The 22,448-nt window shown below is 50.0% G+C and overlaps 1 protein-coding gene across 1 annotated transcript in view; it reads left to right on the forward strand.

The window, feature by feature from the left end:
* The window catches only part of PREX1 (phosphatidylinositol-3,4,5-trisphosphate dependent Rac exchange factor 1), a 197,702-nt gene that overhangs the window by 102,643 nt on the left and 72,611 nt on the right, over positions 1–22,448 (forward strand). Inside the window, exons 5-6 of the mRNA XM_060030665.1 lie at positions 226–327; positions 18,180–18,341. Coding sequence (XP_059886648.1) covers positions 226–327; positions 18,180–18,341 — 264 coding nt within the window. The remainder of the gene's footprint in view (positions 1–225; positions 328–18,179; positions 18,342–22,448) is intronic.

A 22,448-nucleotide genomic window follows, 5' to 3' on the forward strand; every position in this document is an offset into this window, starting at 1 on the left:
AGGCAGGATTTGGCCCACGGGCAATAGTTTGCTAGCCTCTGATATAGGCTTTGGGCTGGGTTGTAGAATATACACATTTCTTCCTCCCCTGGGTATTGTTAAGTTGCTTCCAAAGTGATTGTCTGTAGCTGCATTTTGAGAGTGCTTCCCGTGATTATTTGAGGGTGGCCAAGTTCCTTTGCTGTCCTTGGTGAGTTCTAACGAAGGTCTCCTGTCCCTTTTCAGAGCTGCATGCTCCTGGGAGGCCGGAAGACCACGGACATCCCTCTGGAGGGCTACCTGTTATCTCCTATTCAGAGGATCTGCAAGTACCCCCTCCTCCTCAAGGTGAGACGTTCCCCCTGTTCCTTTCCCCTATTTTGAAGCGACAGAAGATTCAGCTTTGCCTGGCTTAATCAAAAAAAATTAAAACTTGTTAGTTCAGGTAGCTGAGAAGTTTAGGGGCAGCATCGGTTTTGGGCCAGGCTGCATCCAGGCCAGGACCCTGCCTCTTTCTCCCTGGTTCAATTCCGCTTCCCACCTTTCAGCTCTTATTTTCAGCATGGTAGCAGATGGCTGTAGTTACTGTGGCTTTGCACCTTCTCAAGTTCAAAGACAATGGGGAAGAGTGAGCCTCTCTTCCAGTAGCTCTGACAAAAGTCCTGAGAGTCACTGAGGCTTTGGTCATCTGTGGCCAGGAGAATGCAATATTAGGAATGCTTTGGGCCTGAGTCATGTGCTTTAATTTGAACCAATTACAGGAAGCCTTTGCTTGTGCTGTTTGCCCTCCTCTCATATGCTCGGACTTGCGCTCTACCCCTGACCCAATCACTGTGAACTGGGTAGTGTTGTGCTTTGATTGGCTGAGATATGGTCCAATGACAGTGAGCAGGGCAGTGTCGTGTTCTGATTGGCTGAGACCACAGTCGGGTGCTCCACCCCTGAACCGATCAACCCTGAGCAAGCCAGCTCTGATTGGCACAGACTTGTGTCATGCGCTCCCACCAGTCACTGGATCCCACAGGCCAAAAGTCCAGTGATGGAGAGAGAGGGACCCCCTCACCCAAATCTGGGCTCTTGGTGGAAGAGGGGTGCGGGTGCAGATGCAGGGGGCATAAACCAGAGCCATCAACACACCTGCTGTCTCCCTCCCCACCCGGCCACATTTGACTTACTCTTGGTCAGGCGGACCAGGGGAAGATGTGCTGCCTGTGGGAGGGCCCAAGAAGTCTCGATCCTCAACTTCTGAGTCAGCTTCCAGGCAGATCTCCAGCTGGGTGCATGGCTCTGCCGCCATCCACTGCTTTCAGCCCAGGCTTTTCCGCCCTTGGAGATGGTGGCCATTGGCCTGAGCCTGCCCTGGCTCCATCCTGAAGGCCTTCTGTCTGACAGCTGTTTCCTGGGGTCCCTGCTGGTGGATTAATTTGGCTGTGGTGCCTCATTCATGCACCTGCACACTGGGGCCACATGCATCTTTGCTCCATGAGCTGAAAGGGAGAGGGGAGGGGAAAGGTAATGGGGATTCTTGAACTTGCCTTTCTGCTGGAGACAGTGTTTGGCCAGACCCTCGCGGGGGCCATCAGCTCTGCCTGTGAACACATGCGTATCCATGGGTGGTGGGACCCAGCTCTCCCTGCACCTCCTCTGGCCTGCTGCTGTCGATGCCTCCCAGGGAGCTGAAAGAACCGTCTGCAGTTGTTCTTGCAGCTGCTTTGATCCCCAGACAGGTGTTGGAAATGCCGTAAGTAGCTCAGCTCTTCATCATGGTGCTGAAGAAGCTGCAGGTGGAACTTGTGAATTGGTAACCTGTGGACTGCAGTGGACCTGCAGATGTGCTTCACTTGATTCATTTGGTGTGTTTTCCAAACTTGAATCAGTTGCCGGCATTTAAGAGGTAGTATTCTGCAGCGGTTTAGGGCAGGGGTTGGCAAAACTGTGGCCTGTGGGCCACATCCAGCCCATGGGCTGTTTTTGTACAATCCGTGAGCTAAGAATGGTGTTGACATTTTTTTAAGGGTTGTTAAGAAAGCCCCCCAAACAAGCAAAGAAGAATATGTGACAGAGACCGGCTGTGGCCAGCAAAGCCTAAAATATTTACAGTCCGGCCATGTACAGAAAGAATTTGCTGACCCCTGGACTGGAGCCAGGCTTTGCAGTCACAGGCTGACTGGGTTTGAATTCTAGCTCTGCCATTTACTGGCTGCTTAACCTTGGGAAAGTCACTTCCCGGGGCCTCAGTTTCCCTGTCTGTAATACAGCCTTTGTATTAATAGTACTGATAGGGTTGATATGATGATGAAAGATTTATTTACTTAACTCTTACAGCAACTCAATGAAGTAGGCGCTGTGATCAGCCCCACTTTAGAGATGAGGCACAGAGGCACAGACAAGGCAAGCGGCCCGTTTAAGGTCTCACGTTAGGTGAGCGGGAGGAACCATGATTGGAACCTGGGCAGAGTCTGATTCTAGAGTTCTGCGCCCTAACCATCAGGCTACACTGCCTGTTGAGAAGCGCTTTGGAGAGTTAAGCCGCCGAAGTGCTGGGGTGTCGGGGATGCTGACCTTCTCAGTTCCCTAGGGGGGGGTCTGGGAAGGTTGGTGGCCTTGTGTTTTGTGGCTTGGTGGCCAGTTTGCTCCTTTCCTGGGTTTCAAAACCTTGAATATCTGACCCATTGGAAGAATCGCCAGCTACAGCCCCAGACCCCAGCCAAGGTTCCCTAGGTACGAACACTTTGGTTTCTGGATCTTGGGAAAGTCTGGTATCCCAGTGGCTGCTTGGAGCGGCAGTTACCGTAATGTATTTTAACAACCAGTGGGGCTGGACCCGTATGTCCTGGTGGACTCTAAGCTCTCGATGTGAAGTCCAGGTGTTTCTGAGGCCTGCTCAGCCCCAGGGGCCACAGTCTGGCCCGGTGAGATTCCTGGACTGTGGCTTCCCAGGAGAGGAGAGAGAGAGAGAGAGGGAGGGAGGGAGGGAGGCGGGGGGGAGAGAGAGAGAGAGAGAGAGAGAGAGAGAGAGAGAGAACCTGCTTGCAATTGATGGAGGAATAACTGCCCACAGGAAACAATGAGGAAGCGGAGCTGTGGGTTTTCCTCCAAACCAAATGGCTGTTTACATGTCCCGTTTCCTCCATCTCCAGCTGTGTTTATCCGGGGCTCAGAGAGCACTGGGGCACCTGCCAGCAGGGCCTGAGATTCCTGTGGGGACATGCCACGCTCCCCGCCCGACAGAATTGCTCAGAGTGCTGGCCTTTGGCACCCACAGCTGGAATGTTTGCATCAGAAAACAGCTGGGATTGAGGGGAACTCTACGTACCCCTCCTGAGTTCCTTTTTTCTGTCACATTTTCCAGTGGATTTTCAAAGATGATCCTATGAGCCTGGGGCAGCTGAGCCCGAACCCTCAGTCCTGCCCACACCCCCTCCGATTCTGACGCCCTCGCAGATGTCCCTGTGACCTTTCGAGCCCCATTGTTTGAGCTGAACTTTGAACTGAGTAGGCGAACAGGGTCGAGGAGCCTGGGTGGGAAGGGGGACGAGGCGAAAATGAAAGTCTCTTTGGGAATAGCCCCCAAAAGCTGACCTTGAAACGTTGCCTAAGAATAGCCATAACGTTCTGTTCCAGCCTTCAGCCCAGGTCTGGGGTAGCCAGTTGGCATTTGCAGGCTCTGCTGAGTTTTCCATCACCGTTGCCCAGAAAATGATTCGGATTTGGGGTGATGCCCCTGAGGCTCAAATGGCAAGCTCCCGAGGGGAGACCCACTGTCACGGACCCTTTTAGCTATTGCCTGGTGACGTGCAGATCTTACTGGCATGCGCACCAGCTGCTGGCACGGCTCAGGGCCACCGTTGTGAGCAAGACAGACCCAGTGCCTGTCCCTTGGAGCTTCGGTCTCGGACTGGACCCACAAGGGCCTGGTATGTAATGGAAGCGGGTTGAGGCCGGCAGGGGGCAAACAGGAGGGGCACATCTGTCTAAAGGGGCAGCTTCCCCTCCAGTCCCCTGTTCCCTTTGTCTCCTGCCTCTCTGACCCCTTGCTTTCAGTCTCCTTTGCTGATTCCTCACCTTCCAGGCCTCCAAGTGTAGGTGGGCTCAGTCCATGGGCCATTTTTCTATCCAGATTTGCACCTGCGGTGGCCTCATCCATTCCACGCCCCACCCCCCTTTGAAAGTATATTCCAAAGTTGTGCAACCATCACCACAATAATTTTAGAACATTTGCATCACCCCCAAGAGAAACTCTGGATCCATGAACAGCCACTTCCCTTTCCCCTCCTTCCCGCAGCCCCCGGCAAGCACTCATCTACTTTCTATCTCTGTGAATTTGCCTACTCTAGGCATTTCATATGCGTGGAATCATATAATACGTAGCTTTTTGTGTCTGACTTCTTCCACTTAGCACACTGTTTTCAGGGTTCATCCATGTTGTAGTATACATCACCACTTTATTCCTTTTTGTGGCGGAATAATATACCATTGTGTGGGTATACCGTGTTTTGCTTATCCGTTCATCAGTTGATGGACGCTTGGGTTGTTTCCACTTTCTGGAGGTTATGAATACTGCTGCTGTGAACATCCACGTAGAAGTTTCTAGGTGGACATTCCCATGGCTTTAGACCCCGTCTCTGTCCGATGACTTCCAGCCTGGACCTCTCACCTAAACCTGGTCTTGTTCTCCTGCCCACTTGACTTCTCCGCTTGAAAGTCTCACAGGCACCTTCTACCCACCATATCCCAAAGCAAACGCTTGGCTCTCCCCTTCCCCCAGACCTGTCTCCCCTCCCACCTACCGCCTCGCCCTCATCTCCGTAGATGGCCAGATCAAACATTCTGGGCCCAAACTGGGCACGTCCTGGGAGCCACCTTCTGGGACAGCAGCTGCAGAGGGGTTGCGTCAGGGATGCTTCTGCAGGATCTCTGCTCAGGGTATAGCCTCGGGACCCTGCATAGGCTCCAGTGTCTTCTGTGCCTCCCACGTCTATCTATGGGTGATGCAGCTGTCACCTACACAGAGTGTGAGCACCTTGCCATTTGGTTGTTACCTCTGTCTCCTTGGCCGTCAGGAGTGTGGTGCCCCTGGGGATGGCCCGTGGTCCATCACTAAGGAGGTGTCGGCATCAGTTCTTGGTGCAGGGGGATGACTGGGGAGTGGTGTGTTTCCCAGAGTGTGGGACGTGTACCGCTCACAGCTCACCAAAGGATTTTAGGTGGCACAGGAGGAAACTTTACGTGGGGTGGGTGGTGGGAGAGGGGAGAAGATAACACCAAGCACAGTGAATCACACCGTGAGACTAGTACTTCCGTAACGAATCTCTTTCAGTCTTCCTGATTATCTCCAGGAGGGGAGCCACAGTGGGTGCTACACTGTCTAGGGTTTTTGGAGCCGTTCATTCATTCACCAACCATTGAGCAGCTATTATATGTCAGGCATTATAGTAGGTGCTGGAGATACAAAGTGAACCAAAACTGCCCAAACCCCTTCTTCTGTGGTCTGACATTCTACCGGGGGGGTAGAAACAGACAACAAATAAATGAATAGGAAATGTGTATACTTGTTTAGATGGCATGAATACTATGGAAAAAAAAAATCAGGGTTAGTAAGGTCCAGGAGCGATGGATGGAGAAAGTGACATCTGTGCCAAGACCTCAAGGAGGTGAGGAAGGGGGCCATACAGGTACCTGAGGGAAGAGTCTTCCAAACAGAGGGAAGAGCCAGTGCAAAGGCCCTGAGGCAGGAGTGCATCTGAGGAACAGTGAGGAGGCCTGTGTGACCAGAGGGGAGGACCTGAGGGAGAGAGTCGGGGAGTGAGGTTAGAGAGGTGGTGGGCCCGGATTATGTGGGGCCTTGTGGGGTCTTTGTCTGCTCTGAGTGAGGTGCGCACCGTGGGAAGGTTTTGAGCAGAGGAGGGACAGGATCTTAGTTCTCACGGGATCCCTCAGGCTGTTTGTGGAGAAGGGGCTGTGGGGTGATGAGGGTGGAGGCGAGGGGCGGGGAGACCAGGGAGGCGTTGATACGAACGAGTGGTCCAGGCAGGAGGTGACAGGACCAGGGTGGTGGCAGTGGAGACAGAGGCATTTTATGAGAACCGCCTCTTCATGTCATTTGCTCATGTTCTGTTGGATAGGTGTCTTTTGTGTTGATTTGCCGGAGTTCTTTCTCTTCATTCTGGCTACCTCGGGTCATCTCTTTGGAATTCTTCTCTGACCCTGATGTTACGAGGTGAGTTCCTAATCTGCTGGGGATCTGGCATTGTTGCCGTCTTGCCGAGAAGGCACAGGAAGTCACAGGTCTCTTTTCTGTGGCCCCCTTTGCCCCCGCTCTCGTCTTCCCCCCCAACCACAATGCCCGCCCTGCATCTTGCCTCTTGGGCTGAGCGCTGACACCTTGCCCACATCTGCTTCAGCACCTCTGACTGCACCAGCCCCAATTCAGGCTCTTTCCGTGTGGTGAGCAGCAATAGCCTCGGGCTGCTCGACTCCCTCAGGGTGGGGGACCTGCTCTCTCCTCTCCCTTTCAAAGCCAAGCTGCAATTCCTGGTCTTACTCGGGGCCTCTGAGACCACTCTTCCTCGGAGTCCTGCCTGCATTCTGCTTTCTGCCATGCTCTGCGTGATGGTTAAGAGTCTAAGGTTGAAAATCCAGCTCCACCTCTTCTTAGCTGTGTGACTGAGGGCAAGTTGCTGAACCTCTCTGTGCCCCCATTACCCTATCTGTAAAGTCACTACCTCCCAGGCTTGCTGCAAAGATCGATGAGACAATGCCTGAGAAAACCCATGAGAGCGCTTTGCATTTTACTAGGTATAGTCAGTCATGCTTGGTAAATGTTAGCTACTCTAATAATGTAATGATTTTTATTTTTATTGATCCCAACTCCTCCTCTTATTAGTATTACCTCTTTGAGAAATGACAAACTCTCTGTGCCTCAGTTTGCTCCTCTGTCAAATAGTGCCTTATCATTGGTTACTGTGAAGATTAAATGAAATAATACCTATAAAGGGCTTATAAGTGCCTAGTAAGTATGAGCTATTTTTATTGTCTCAAAGTCTGTTTTGTTCAATATTAATAAGCTACCATAGGTTTCTTTTGATTAGTCTTTTCACGATATATCTTATTTCATCCTCTTACTATTAACAATTCTGTACCGTTAGATTTTTTTAAAATTAATTTTTATTGGAGTATAGTTGCTTTACAATGTTGTGTTAGTTTGTGCTGTGCAGCAAAGTGAATCAGCTATATGCATACATATATCCCCTCTTTTTTGGATTTCCTTCCCATTTAGGTCGCCACAGAGCACTGAGTAGAGTTCCCTGTGCTATACAGTAGGTTCTCATTAGTTATTTATTTTATACATAGCAGTGTATATATGTCAATCCCAATCTCCCAATTCATCCCACCCCTCCTTCCCCCCTGCCACCCCCATCCCCATCCCCATATATCTGTTCTCTACGTCTGTGTCTCTATTTCTGCTTTGCAGATAAGTTCATCTCTGTCATTTTTCTAGATTCCACATATAAGCGATATTGTACGATATTTGTTTTTCTCTTTCTGACTTACTTCACTCTGTACGACAGTCTTGAGGTCCATCCACGTCTCTGCAAATTGCACAATTTCGTTCCTTGTTCTGGCTGAGTGATATTCCATTGTATACATGTACCACATCTTCTTTATTCATTCTTCTGTTGACGCACACTTAGGTTGCTTCCATGTCCTGGCTATTGTAAATAGTGCTGCAGTGAACATTGGGGTGCACGTATCTTTTTTTTTTTTTTTTTTTTTTTTTTTGCGGTACTCGGGCCTCTCACTGTTGTGGCCTCTCCCGTTGCGGAGCACAGGCTCCAGACTCACAGGCTCAGCGGCCATGGCTCACGGGCCCAGCCGCTCCGCGGCATGAGGGATCTTCCCGGACCGGGGCACGAACCCGTGTCCCCTGCATCGGCAGGTGGACTCTAAACCACTGCGCCACCAGGGAAGCCCGCATGTATCATTTTGAATTATGTTTTTCTCCAGGTGCGTGCCGAGGAGTGGGATTGCTGGGTCATACAGTAGTTCTGGTAGTTCTGTCTTTAGTTTTTTTTTTTTTTTTTTTTTGGTACGCGGGCCTCTCACTGTTGTGGCCTCTCCTGCTGCGGAGCACAGGCTCCGGACGCGCAGGCTCAACGGCCATGGCTCACGGGCCCAGCCGCTCCGCGGCACGTGGGATCTTCCCGGACCGGGGCACGAACCCGCGTCCCCTGCATCGGCAGGCGGACTCTCAACCACTGCACCACCAGGGAAGCCCTGTCTTTAGTTTTTTAACGAACCTCCATACTGTTCTCCTTAGTGGCTGTATCAATTTATTGATACCTTCCCACCAACAGCGTAAGAGGGTTCCCTTTTCTCCACACCGTCTCCAGCATTTATTGTTTGTAGATTTTTCGATGATGGCCATTCTGACCGGTGTGAGGTGATACCTCATTATAATTTTATTTGCATTTCTCTAATAATTAGTGACGTTGAGCATCTTTTCATGTGTTTGTTGGCCATCTGTATTGTATCCTTAGATTTTAGATACTTCTTTTGTAAGCAGTATGAAGTTAAAGTTTTAAAATCTGTCCTGTCAGTCTCTATCTTTGAACAGGAGAGTTTATTTAGTCTACTTATATTTATTGATATATTTGATCTTGTTTCTACCACCTTTATAAAATTTTTCAATTTGTCCTCTTTTTTTTAATGCTTCTTTTTTCCCCCTTTCTTGCTTTATTTTGGATAGTTTTAGTTTCTTTGGTTTAGTTACTCTTGTTTTCTTCCTTCATTTCTCCTTCCCTCACCCCCTTCCTTCGTTTCTTTCTTTTTTTTCTTCTACTAAATTGGAATTTAAAACTACCACTACCACCATCATTATCTCTCCCAAGTTTACCCTCTCCTCTCTAGAACCTGGAATTGGGAGTGCAGGATGTAGACTTTGGCCGTAAGGTGTGCTAGGACCTCCTTTGGAAGTTGGATATAGAGTCACTGCATGTTGGAGCCCCACCACTGAATGTCAGTAGATACCAACCCAGGGTGTCAAACACAGGTGCCTGCAGGGCAGGTGAAAGAAGTGAGTAGATTGGATGTAACCCAGTGGGTTGGGATGGGGATTGTGACAGACTATATAGCACACAGGTCCCGTCTAAGGGGGTGACCACCAGTCAGGTCAGCCAATTGCTGTTGTCCGGTGGAAGCACAGACCAAAGGTGGCTAGAACTTCTGCTTTGCTGAGAGAGCCTGGCAATAGCATTTGGCCTGCAGCATCTGGATTGTGACCCAGGCTCTGATCCAGTCGTGCATTGCGTAGCCAGGAGACCAAGGCTCGGAAAGGGGATGAGACTTGCCCAAGTCCACATGGCATGTCCTCATCAAAGCCAGAACGTGAACTCCCAGAACTGAGCCCTCTTCCTGCTGTCTCCCGCCATCTCTCCAAGTGGAAGGAAGGAGTTTTTAAGACCCATGAGCATTATTTCCTTTCCCCCATTAATTCCTAATCCAAGGGGCTACAATTTTCAACCTGCAGCAGGGGCTGGCATTGTTAAAATCGGAACTATATTGTCATGAAATATATTTGGTATAATAGGCACGCATGGAGGTTTTCTTTACCGTGCCGGGCAGCTTTTCAGTTCTGGGTTTTCACGGACTTACAGCTGTTTTTCGTTTCTTGTTTTTTTTTTCTTTTCTTTTCTTTTTTCTTTTTCTTCTTCTTTCAAGTGGTGGTGGGTCTTGCTAGTGCCTCTTCATTTGCATCTTGCTGTCACCCTAGACAGGGCATGCAGGGACCCAGAACTGAAATACCAGGAAGTCTTGGTCATGAGGTCAGAGCTTGGCTTCCTGAGCTTTGATGGTGGTGCCTTGGGCAGAGGTCTGTGGACAGACACACAGCTGGTGCAGGATCAGCCCCTCCTGGAGCTGGATGGGGTGTCCCCAGAAAGTGGGTGTGCTCCGTGGGATCCAGCCCCCATTGGTGACGTTCCCATCCTCAAGGCTGCCTTTTTCTCTTTGTAGAGAAGACAACGTGGCTTTCTAACCACATGTCTCCTTTTGAGCCTCCAGGAGCCCCAAGTCGCAGCAAGTAACGCGTATGGTCACTTCTTCCAGTGACAAATCCAGCCGTGTTTTCACTCTGTGGTTTTATGGCTCCGTCTCCGTATGGCTGCATCCAGGAGCTCAGATGATGCCATCGAGAATCAGGCTCTTCCCATCTCCTGGCTCAGATTTCCTCTGTGTCAGCTTTAGTCCTGGGAGGCTCCCTTCTCATGGTGGCAACGTGGGCCTCCAGCAACCTCAGGCCTGTGTCTGATGAGCACGGCTACCAAGGGAGAAGAGAGTGTTTTTCCCGAATGTCCCAGGGCTCGTTGGGTCAGCTCGGATCCCACAGGGATCAGACCCGCAACCGTAGCAGTGAAAGCATGGAGTCCTAACCACTGGACTGCCAGGGAGTTCCCCACTATGCTCTCCTTGAGCCGGTAGCTACGGCTGGGAGATGGAAGGCTCTGGAACACGCCCTGGGAGCTGGCCGGGAGTGGCCCCTCTTGGACTCCAGGACGGGAGAGAGGACAGGGGAAAACTGGGGCCGCATCGCCTCCCTGTCTCGTGTCCTCTGCACCCTGTCTTCCTCTGCCTCTGGGCCCTGTGTTTTTCTCCTGGTCCTTTTCTGAATCTCAAGCAAAGCAGAGCAAGAAAGGGGGAGTTGGCTGCAGCTGTTTCCTTGATGCCCGGTTTGGCCTGGAGTTTGAGGCCCAGTGCCCACACCTCCGGGGACATGATGGGGCCGCACAGAGCGGACACAAGCGGGCACCCTTTTGGTAAATGTGATGGGAGGGGAGCGGAAGTGGTGGGTTCCTGTGCTCTGACATCTTCTCTTCCAGGAAGCCCTCACCTCGAGCCCTGCTTGCAAAACCACACGGGGCTGGCAGGACGGATGTTGGGGAAAGGTTACCCAGCCTGGCTCTAGAGGGATTTCCGCTGCTGATTCGCTGGGTGACCCCCGCACACCCCCTCCCTTCTCTGCTCTCAGTGTTTTTAAGGAATACCCAGGGCCTGCCCCTGCTCAGACATTTCGTGTTTGTTCTAAGAGCCTACTTGTGGGGGTGTTCACGCCCTACTGTACTGTTTCTGGAGGGGCCTGTGGATGTGGTGAGGTGTCTACCAGGTCCTGCTTTCTGGCTCTGTGGCCTTGGGCAAGAGGCCTTGCTTCTTTGTGCCTCAGTCTCCTCACCTGTAGAGTGAAGATAAAAACAGTACCTACCTCTTTGGGATGATTTGAGGATGAAATGACTTAAGAAACTGAAGTTTGGAACAGTGCTTGGTACACGTAGTGAGTGCTCAAGTGCTAGCTATCATGATTACTACTATGATTACGACTTTTACTGTTATTATTACTAGAAATAATAGTAAATGTAACAGCTATGATTAGTATGGAAATAATTATGATGATGATAAATATTGTGTCCTTACTGATTACCAACACTTTTACATTCACCATTCCATTCGATCCACACAACAACCTTAGGATCTGATTGTGATCCCATTTCACAGATGTGCACACTTGGTCCACTTGGACCCTCTGAGGTCTTGCAGATCCAGAGGGTTTCTTCTTAGTTTTGTGGTTCTCCCAAGATTCTTAACAAGCAGCTTTTGGGCTCCTTCCAGAAATACTGTTCTCAGCGTCAAGCCCTGTAAGTTCATGTAGCTATTCCACCTTGGATGTGGATTCCAGGGTTTTCAACACCATAGACCGTCTCTTTTGAACTTGACTCTGTTGTAACTTATTAAGACAGTGTGTTAAGTTCGGAACTGGGCAGGAGCCTCCTCACCTCCCTCCTTTTGCATGTGAGGCTTTTGTAGGGCAGCTCAAGCTTCCATTAATTTTGAAGATACCCATATTTTATGCTTGTCTGGGGCTGACTGGGGACACCTTTGGGATTCCGAGATCCTTGCAGTCTCTCTGGGATTGTGAGGCAGTAGAGACTCTCAAATACAAGGAATGGAAAAACTAGCTCAAACAGGCTTAAAAAAAAAAAAAAAGAGCCCACGTAACTGAAAAGTATGTGGCTAGATGGTTTCGGGTGGGGCTAAATCCAGCTGTCATTAGGGAATTGCCAAACTCTTTTCCAAAGCTGCTGCACCGTTTTATATTTTCTCCTGCCCTGTATGAGGATTCCAGTTTCTCTCCATCCTCAAGAACACTTGTTATTGTTTGTCTTTTTGATTATAGCCATTTTGGGGGGTGTGAAGTGGTGTCTCATTGTGGTTTTGTTTTGCATTTCTGTAATGACTAGTGATATTGAGCATCTTTTCATGAGCTTATTGGCCATTTGTGTATCGTCTTTGGAGAAATGTCTGTTTAAATCCTTTGCTTATTTTTTAATTGAGTTGTCTTTTTTAAAATCAATCAATTAATTAATTAAATTTTTGGCTGCGTTGGGTCCTCGTTGCTGTGTGTGGACTTTCTTTTAGTTGCGGTGAAAGAGGGCTACCCTTTGTTATGGTACACGGGCTTCTCATTGCGGTGGCTTCTCTTGTTGTGGAGCACGGGCTCTAGGTGCGTGGGCTCAGTAGTTGCAGCACGTGGGCTCAGTAGTTGTGGCTCGCGGGCTCTAGAGTGCGGGCTCAGTAGTTGCGGCGCACAGGCTTAGTTGTTCCGTGGCATGTGGGATCTTCCCGGACCAGAGATCAAACCTGTGTCCCCTGCATTGGCAGGTGGATTCTTAACCACTGTACTACCCGGGAAGCCCTGAGTTGTCTTTTTGTTAAGTTGTGAGAGTTCTTTGTATATACTGGATGCAAGTCCCTTGTCATATATATAATTTACATATTCTGTAGATTGTTTTTTCACTTTCTTTATAGTCTTTGAAGCACAATGTTTTAAATTTTGCTGAAGTCCAGTTTATCTAATTTATTTTTAGTTGCCTGTATTTGGTGTCATATCTAGTAATGCTTTGCCTAACCCAAGGTCAAGAAGATTTACACCTTTGTTTTCTTCTAACAGTTTTATAGTTTCAGCTCTTACATTTAGTATTTATTTTTGTCTGTGTTGGGTCTCCGTTGCTGCACACGGGCTTTCTCTAGCTGCGGCGCGCGGGGGCTACTTTTCATTGTGGTACATGGGCTTCTCATTGTGGTGGCTTCTCTTGTTGCAGAACACGGACTCTAGGCGTGTGGGCATCAGGAGTTGTGGCACGCAGTCTCAGTAGTTGTGGCACGCGGGCTCAGTAGTTGTGGCACACAGGCTTAGTTGCTCCATGGCATGTGGGATCTTCCTGGACCAGGGATCGAACCTGTGTCCCCTGCATTGGCAGGTGGATTCTTAACCACTATGCCACCAGGGAAGTCCCTATGATCCACTTTGAGTTAATTTTTGTGTGTAGTGTGAGGAAGGGGTCCAATTTTATTTTTTTGCATGTGGATACCCAGTTTTCCCTGCAGCATTTGTTGAAAAGACTGTCCTTTCCCCATTTAATTGTCTTAGCACCTTGTTAAAAATTTATTGACTATAAATGTAAGGATTTCTTTCTGGACTCTCACTTCTTTTCCGTTGACCTATATGCCTATCCTTATGCCAGTACTGTACCACCTCTTACGATTTGGAGAAAGAGTGTGCCCGTAAAGGGCACAGCAAGTGCAAAGGCCCAGAGGCAGGAATGGGCCCTGAGTCTGTGGCTGGGCAGAGCGGAGTCAACACTCTCTTGTGAACCAAGACACCAAAGCCAATACCTTCCCCTCAGTTTTGGCCCAGCCAGGAACCTAGCCAGAAGGTCCTGCTCAGTTTCAATTCTCCATGCCCAGCAGCGATCTCAGGCAGGAGGAGAGGTGGGAGCAGGCAGACGGAAGAGGGAAATGACCTTTTTCTCATTTTTACTAGCTACTGGGTGTTGGCAGCCCCTCAGGGAACCATCAGTAGAGGATTGCTGAAATTCCAACTTCCAGGGGTTTGGGATGTGGTGGCAGTGCCTCCCAGGGTGTGACAGGCCCTAAAACTCTTAGTCTCAAGAATAAGAGAGCTGAGGGCTTTGCACTTGTGGAGGGAGGTGGGAGGAGGTAGGATCCCAGGGACACAGGCTGGAGAAGCATGGAGTAGTGGTTAAAAACGTGGGCTCTGGACTTCAATTGCATGGGTTGGAATGTTGGCTCCACCCCTTAGCAACCTTCGACCTTGGACAAGTGACCTCGCCTCTGGGTCCACCTCAACTTCCTCATGTATCAGGATATATTTTAGCTACAGTGACGGAGACCCGAAACAACAGTGACTTAACGTGTAATTTTATTTCTGTACAAGGCAGTCCAGGGTTTATGTTCTTCCACCCCTGGGCTCTCAGATGTTCACACTGTGTCCACGTACCAGCCAGGGAAAGGGGAGACAGGCAAGGAAAACGGAAACTGCACGCACCCCAGTGATCAGAACCTGTGTCCTGGTGGACGGGAATGTTGCCTTTATTCCGGGTGGCCTTGTGCTCAGCTAAGAATCTGTTCTGTTGCTTTTGACCAGGGATCAGCAAGCTTTTCCTTTAAAGGACCGGATAGTAAATATTACAGGCTTCACAGGCCGTATGGTCTCTGTCGCGACGATTCCACTCTGATGATGTGGCTACAAAGAAGTGAGGACAGCGGGGAAATGACTGAGCGTAAAGCTTCGTTCGTTGCAACAGGTGGTGGGTTGGACTTGGTCCGCAGGCTTTCATTTGACCCCCTGCTTTTAGAAGGAGAGCATGCTGGATCTGCTTTGGGGGTTGAGCCCCTGTCACTGCTCACTCGGAGGAAACAGGGAGCTGGCTGGCTACACTCCCCTTTTGTGCCTTGGCTGGCTTGGCAGAAGTTCAGATGCTCAAAATTACTTACATTGGAGCATGGGGCTGGGGGTGCTTCGGGGAGTTCAACTGAATCCCGCATCATGGGTCACAGGCTTCTATCGTAGTTTTATCTGTGGACATGTCTACAAGCAGGCCGTCAGCTCCAGGAGAGTTGGGGCAGTGTCTGTGTCATCTGTGTCCTCAACAGAGGGCCCAGCCTGAGGCCAGGTACACAGGAGGCCTCACTGGATGGATGAATGGGGCACAGAGCTTCCTGGTTCCAGCCTTGAGCATCTCTTGCCTGGACCATTGCAGTAGCCACTAGCCAGTCTTCCTGCTTTTACATTCACTTTATGTTCCCTCCAGTGCATCTTCCACTTGGCAGTCAGGGTTTTTTTTTTTTTCTTTTTTTTTTTTCCCCGGTACACGGGCCTCTCACCACTGTGGCCTCTCCCGCCTCAGAGCACAGGCTCCAGATGTGCAGGCCCAGCGGCTATGGCTCATGGGCCCAGCCGCTCCGCGGCATGTGGGATCCTCCTGGACCGGGGCACGAACCCGTGTCCCCTGCATCGGCAGGCGGACTCCCAACCACTGCGCCACCAGGGAAGCCCCTAGAGAGGTTTTTTAAAGGCTAAATAAATTGGATGGTGTTAGGCCTCAGCTTATAACCCCCCATCACCTCCCCATGGCTCTTGGGATGAAACCCGGAGACCACACCCAGGCCTTACATGATCTGTGTTTGGTGTGTGCATCCGACCTCAGCACCCATCCTTCTCCTTGCTCACTCTGCTGCGGCTTCCCTGGCCTCCTTGCTGTTTCTCACTGCCTCAGGGCCTTTGCTTGTGCTCTTCTCTTGCCTGGAGTGCTGTTCCCACAGATGTTTGTATAGCCTGTGCCCTTACTTCGTTCAGGTCTCCACCCGGAGGCCCTTCTCCTCAGAGAGACCTTCTCAGACCAGTGCACCTCCCTCACTGTCTGTCCCTTCACTTGCCTGATGTTTCACCTAGCACTTAATCAATAATATAAATTATATTTACCAGAGAGGAAAGTATTCCTATTTAACTATCTGAAAGGTTATAAATAATATAGATGTTCAGCGCACTAACCTCAGAGCCAGACTGGTTAGGCTCAAGTCTGCTCCGTGACCCCAGGCAGATGACCTGACCTCTCTGTGCCTCAGTTCTCAAATCTGTCAAATGAGGATAATAATAACTACCTCATAGGGTTGATGTGAGGATTGAGTGAGCTCAGAAAGAGTGCAAGCACTCACGAAATGCTGACTCTTACTATTACCGTTAGTGGTAATACTCAACTTCTGGACTGTTCTCTCGACTGTGAGCTCCCTGAGGGCCGTCTCAGTCTCTGTCCAGACCCCGGTGCTCTGGTACATACCTGTTGCTCAGTCTGTGTTTGTTGAGTGAGGAGTGAATGGAAATACGTCGCCTTTGTACAAAAAGCTCAACCCTCAGTGACCAGCCTGCCTCTGTCTTACTTCCTCCTTGAAGCCTTTCCGGCCACACTGTCCTTCCCCTTCTCTGATTTATCATGAGCGCCTTCACCACTTGGGGCTGTTGTTTGTGCCCCCACCCCACTTCCTCCCTTCCTTCCTCCCTCCATCCCTCCCTCCCCCTTCCCTGGGAGCACCTTTCCCAGCTCTGTTGCCTCCAGAGAGAGGGCTCCATCCTTCCCCACCCCTTGCTTCCTTTCTGGTCTGTCCCTGGGCCCAAGGCAGGTGCTCAGCAAACCCACAGGGTCCTGATGTTACAGAACATCTGGTCCTTGGGCCATTCGGATCCGCTCTGCAGAAAAGAGGCTGTTCACGTTCAGGCAGAGAAGAAATGAAGTGACTAGAGAAGACCTATTTTTGGAGCTGGTGCTCCGCAGGGCGTTCTCAGAACAACACCTGCCTGGCCCATTGTGGCCTGCGGGCCCTGCTAACGTGTACCATCCTACGGAAGCAGGACTGATAATGGTCAGCGTAGACTGAGTGCGCACTGAGGCTGTACTTTCCCCCAGAGCTACTTTTCCTGCAGCGTCTGATTTACCCCTCGCCATGACCGTGAGCGGAACCAGATGGCCAGGTTCAAACCCACGTTCCTCCTCCTACTTCCTGGAGCCTTTGGACCATCCCTCTGAGCCTGCATCTCCTCCTCTGTTAAACGGATAATAACAGAACCTACCTCCCAGGCACAGAGTAAAGGCTCATCGTCACCATCCTCCCCCACATCACTGGTTTTCAGTCGATGAACCTGAGGCTGGGCATGGAGGGCATCTGGCCCGAGGTCACCCAGCCGCCCAGGGGCGGAGCTAGCCCTGGAACCCATGTGGGACTGTACTGGGAACCAGCCCACTGGAGTGTCATGTCTGTGATTTTTGAGGGAGCAGAGAGATGGAGAGATACTGGAACATCTGAGCATGTCAGAGCAGGATGATTAGAGAAACTTATCTCTGCAGGCGTGACGCGGCCTGAAAATCTTCCCTGATATCTTGAGACCCAGCTGGTCTCTGCCGTCTCAGTTCCTTTCTCATCACACTTACTATGGGGCTGAAACCCTTTGATTAAGACCAGCCTGACCTTTAGAGTGTCCCAGCCTGTGCCGGTGGTGAGGTGCGAGATGAGAGTGAGAAACAGTGGGAGGGGGGCTTGCGGATTAAGCCCCCGACTGGCGTCTTTGTCCTCTACATGTTTCCTCCACGTCCCTGTGAAGGCAAGGGGTTCTTTATACCCATTTTACAGATGAGAAAAACTGGGGGCTAGGGAGAGGCAGTGTCTATGGCCACCTCTCTGGCCAACTGGTCTCTGTCTCTTTCTTTCTCCTTCTCTCTCGCATTTACTCTCCTCCAGCCACACTGCCTCCTGGCTGTTTCCCTTACAGACCCCATACACTCCCACCATGCCCCTTTGCGTTTGCTGTTCCTGTTACCAGGCATGCCCTTCCCCCAGATTTTTGCAGGACTCTCTCCCTTCCTTTATCCAGACTCTCTGTTCAGATGTCACCCCCTCAGAGGGGCTTCCTTGACCTCCCTATTTGAAAGAACACCTCCTTTCCCAGGACCTTCTAGCCCCTCATTCTGATGTGTCTTTGTAATATTTGTCACTGATTTTTCTTAATTTTGGCCCACCTCCTTTATTAGAATGTAATAGCCACCAGATGAGGAATTTTTCTGTTTTATTAACAAATTTGTCCACAGACTCCAGAACACTGCCTGTTGTGGAGGAGCTGCTCAGGGGACATTTATTAAATGAATGAATGAATGAATGAATGAGTGATGTTCTCCAGCTCCAGATCACACCTTTTGTCCAGAGTAGAGCTGGGACTTGGTCCAGGCCCGGGTGTCCTGGAGGCTGTTTGGTGCCCTGTGGGTTGATATCCCTCATTCCTGCCCTCTCCTCTACCCTAGGAACTCGCCAAGAGGACCCCCGGCAAGCACCCGGACCACCCCGCGGTCCAGAGCGCCCTGCAGGCCATGAAGACCGTCTGTTCCAACATCAACGAGACCAAGAGGCAGATGGAGAAGCTGGAGGCCCTGGAGCAGCTGCAGTCGCACATCGAAGGCTGGGAGGTGTGTCTGGGGCAGGAGGAACCTTCTGGGCTGGGGACGGGCCCGGAGGGTGCACAACTTGGGTTCAGACTGTGGTCTGGGCACCAGATTTGGCCTGTAGCATATTTTGTTTGGCCTCCATGGTGTTTGCAAAAAAAAAAAACAGTTTAATTATTTTTCAATTAGGTCCACATAAAAGTCTAGATTTAAAGTTTCTCTTAAAAAATTGGTAACACTGAGCCCCCATTTTCCATGGCAACAGCCTCTGGAGCCTCTAGATTTCCTCCATCCCCACCACTCCCCAGTCACTCTCCTTCACATGTTGCCTGTCTGCCTGGTGTCCCTTGAGCTTTTGATGCCAAGGTCAAGGGTAGCTTTTAAGGGTTCACTCCAGGATAGAATTCTGGCTTTGACACTCCCTTACTGGGTGACTGTAGGCAAATGTCTTAACTTCTCTGAACTTTGGTTTCCTTATCTATACCTGCATATAGTCGGTACTCAATAAGTGATAGGTATGGATATTACTATGATGATGATTATTAAGGGATGGGATTCTTGAGATCTTCTGTTGTGTCTTCCTTAAATTATTAGAGCTGTCCTAAAAGATCTGTAGAATGAAATGGGAAAATCTGAATCAATAAAAAAGTCAATATCCGAGTAAGTACAGCTGGAATGGGAGATGAAGACTAAGAGGAACGACTCTTGGACGCAGATAATTCTCTGAATCATCTGCCTTAGACCCTTTGGATGTGCTGGCACTGGCTGCATTTGGGATTTCCACTTCATCTCCCTGTGTTGGGGAGTCCTAAATGAGACTGTATAGCTGCGAGGTTGAGGGTATGGCTGCAAAGGGGAAGGAACTGTGCTCTGGAGGAGGTGGGTGTTGTGGATTAGTGTTTGCCATGTACCCACTCTCCTCTGCCTGGCCTTCCCGCCCGGCTGGAGAACAAATAGTTGCATTTCTCAGACTCCTTTGTAGCTCAGGTTTGGGATATGATTGGCCAAGATCAGATCCAGCTGCTCGAGATTTGGAAAGCAGGAGTGGGGCGGAGACCACCCTTGTGCTGTTGGTGCAGCAAAGCACAGCCGTGGTTGTGTTTGACTTTCTGTGATAGCATTTGCAGGGGCCCGGTTTCCAGCTTCTGAGTGTCAAGAGGAAGGGCATCCATTGTGTTGTTGGTGGTGTGTATCTAGCAGGATGGGGTGGCTTTGTAGCTGAGAGTTGAGGCAGCAGCTTCTGAGGGCCTGGAAGCAGCTTGGGCAGGATTTCCCTAGAATATCAGCTCGGGCAGGTGGTGGTCTGATTCTCCTTTTCCCCAGTTGGAGCAGGGGCAGTGGCTTCCCTGGAGGGCCAGTTCTACAGTGTTCTTGGTTTTTCTGGCAGCTGTGATTCTAGGCTCTTCTAACCCCTCCAAGGATTGGATAAGGCCCTCATTTCTTTCTGCTTAAAATGCATAGCTTGGTTTCTGTTCCTGCACCTGAAAATTGTGTCAGGATGTGTCCTCTGAGGAATCACATTTCACCTTCATGATGTCAGAGCTCTGATTTGGTTTCTTGTGATCCTCTCAGCCTTCCCCTCTATGGTTCCATGATGGCAGCAGCTCCAGGCATCATGTGTTCCAAAGCAGGAGGAGACAGGGGCTCGGCCAGGGCAGTGAGGGGGAGCTCTCCTCCCTAGTGGAGGAAAACCTTTCCCAGAAGACTTTTCCAACTCTTTGGCCAGAAGTGCGTCACTTTCGGCAAATATGCTGACCTAAAGAGCACATAGAGTGGATACGTTTAAATATCTGCCTGTTTGGGCTTTGAGCTTCCTGGCAGCCAAGGTAAAAAGAGCAGGACACCGAAGTTACTCAACATTCATTGTCAAAAAAGGAACAAGCTGAGCAGTTCTTCTGGGTGACAGAGAGTTTCCTGACATCCAGCTAGAAGGGAAATTTCTCACGTGAGCCCCTGTGGAGAGAGTATTAAGCAAGCGATTTGGCAGCTAGAGCAGAAGTGATTTCCAGATGCCTCCTGGTAAGGGCCTAGGGAAATAGGAACTAAGGGTCTTTGGGGTCCTTGTTGACCCTGAAATATCTGCAGTTTGAGAGTGGCCCTTATTTTGACCTCTGTCGCTGGTAAAGTAGGAAATAAAGTGACGTAGAATAAGAATTGCTGACAATTTACTGAGCACCTATTACACATTTTCAACGCTAGAAGAGAGGGCAGTTGTTATCCCTATTTTACAGATGAGAAAACTGACGTGCAGGGTCTTGGCTTTGGTGCCCATCCTTTTTTTGTTTTAATTAATTTATTTAGTTTTGGCTGTATTGGGTCTTCATTGCTGCACGTGGGCTTTCTCTAGTTGCAGCGAGCAGGGGCTACTCTTTGTTGCAGTGCACGGGCTTCTCATTTCAGTGGCTTCTGTTGTTGTGGAGCACAGATTCGAGGCACGCGGTCTTCAGTAGTTGTGGCGCATGGGCTCAGTAGTTGGAGCTTGCAGTCTCTAGAGCACAGGCTCAGTAGTTGTGGCGCACAGGCTTAGTTGCTCCGTGGCATGTGAGATCTTCCCGGACCAGGGCTCGAACCTTGTCCCCTGCATTGGTAGGCGGATTCTTAACCACTGTGCCACCAGGGAAGCCCCCAGCCTTTTAACTTACAGATTATCCTGCCTTATGCAAGTTTGTCCTACTCTCCTGGCCTCATTTTCCCCTACTTGTCTAATTTCAGAAATAACATCTCTGAAGTTATCTCCTGGCGTCGTTGTGAGGGTCAAGCGAAGGGTAGAACGTGAATGTTCTTCGGAAAATGTGAAATGGTGTTCTGTATAGTAGAAAGGTTTTTAAGTTTAATCCTCAAGATGACTTGGGAAAATAATACATTCTAGCTAGAAAAAATAATGTTTAACAGTGAAGCTGCTTGTAATAGCTTCATGCCCTCAGTAGTTAGAACCTCAGGGGACAGTGTGACTTACAGGTGTAGTTCACAGTGAACGATGGTGGTTGCAAATCCTGATTTCTGATTCTCTCCTTGATCCTTTCTAATCTTTTTTTTTTTTTTTTTGCGGTACACGGGCCTCTCGCTGATGTGGCCTCTCCCGTTGCAGAGCACAGGCTCCAGACACGCAGGCCCAGCGGCCATGGCTCACGGGCCCAGCCGCTCCGCGGCATGTGGGATCCTCCCAGGCCAGGGCATGAACCCGCGTCCCCTGCATCGGCAGGCGGACTCCCAACCACTGCGCCACCAGGGAAGCCTGCTTTCTAATCTTTTGTTTGACCTCTTGCCAATCTGATTAGAGGGCTGTCATCTCTCTTGGAATATGGCTGACAAGGGACTTATTTCTGGAGGAGGGGGAGTCTTTTCTTGGCCACTTTCTTGCTGTGCGCTTGGGCTTGCATCATTAGTTTGATCTCCAGTCTCTGGGTTGTTTTTTTTTTTTGGCCTGATCCTCTGTAAGCCAATTGTCCTTTTTAGCTGTGGGACTGGTTTAGTTAAAACCGGATAAGTTAATCCATAAATCCATTTTACTGAGCACAAGTAAATGGGAGTATGTCGCAATACTGTGGATGTGAGTGTATGAGCCCACTCCCTCTGCTTGGTGGGGTACCTTTGCCTCAGTTTCCTCATCTGTACAGTCTGGCTAATGGCAGGATGCCCCACGGGTCACTTGAGTATTCAGGGAGTGGATACATGCAAAGCGCTCAGAGCGGTGCTTTCTTTATCGGATCAGAGTAAGCGCTCAATAAACGTCAGGAGGAGCCGTGGCAGCAAAGCAGGATTTCTTTCTTCATTTTTTTTTAGATGAGAAAACATCATGCAACTTTGCCTAGGGCTCATACCAGTGTGGGCTGACCCTCCTGCAGAGGGACACTCCGGACGTTGGGCCCCGCAGACTTTCGTGAGAAGCTCACAGTCGTAAAAAGAAGTGCATGTTCTTAATAAGAAAGAAATAGAACACACCACTCTTGCTGGCTCTGGAAGCCCTGCTTTAAGAGACCATCAACTGCACTCACCCACGAGGGACAGAAGGAAATAGGGGTGAGGAAACATAAGACCATTAAAAACAAGGACCATAAACAGAAGTTCTTGTATGTTCTTCCCACCCTCCCTGGGATGCCTTGTGCTCTCGCCCCTTTGAAGACCCCTGCT

This window comes from Delphinus delphis, chromosome 15 (assembly GCF_949987515.2).
Source record: "Delphinus delphis chromosome 15, mDelDel1.2, whole genome shotgun sequence".
Taxonomy (NCBI): Eukaryota; Metazoa; Chordata; class Mammalia; order Artiodactyla; family Delphinidae; genus Delphinus; species Delphinus delphis.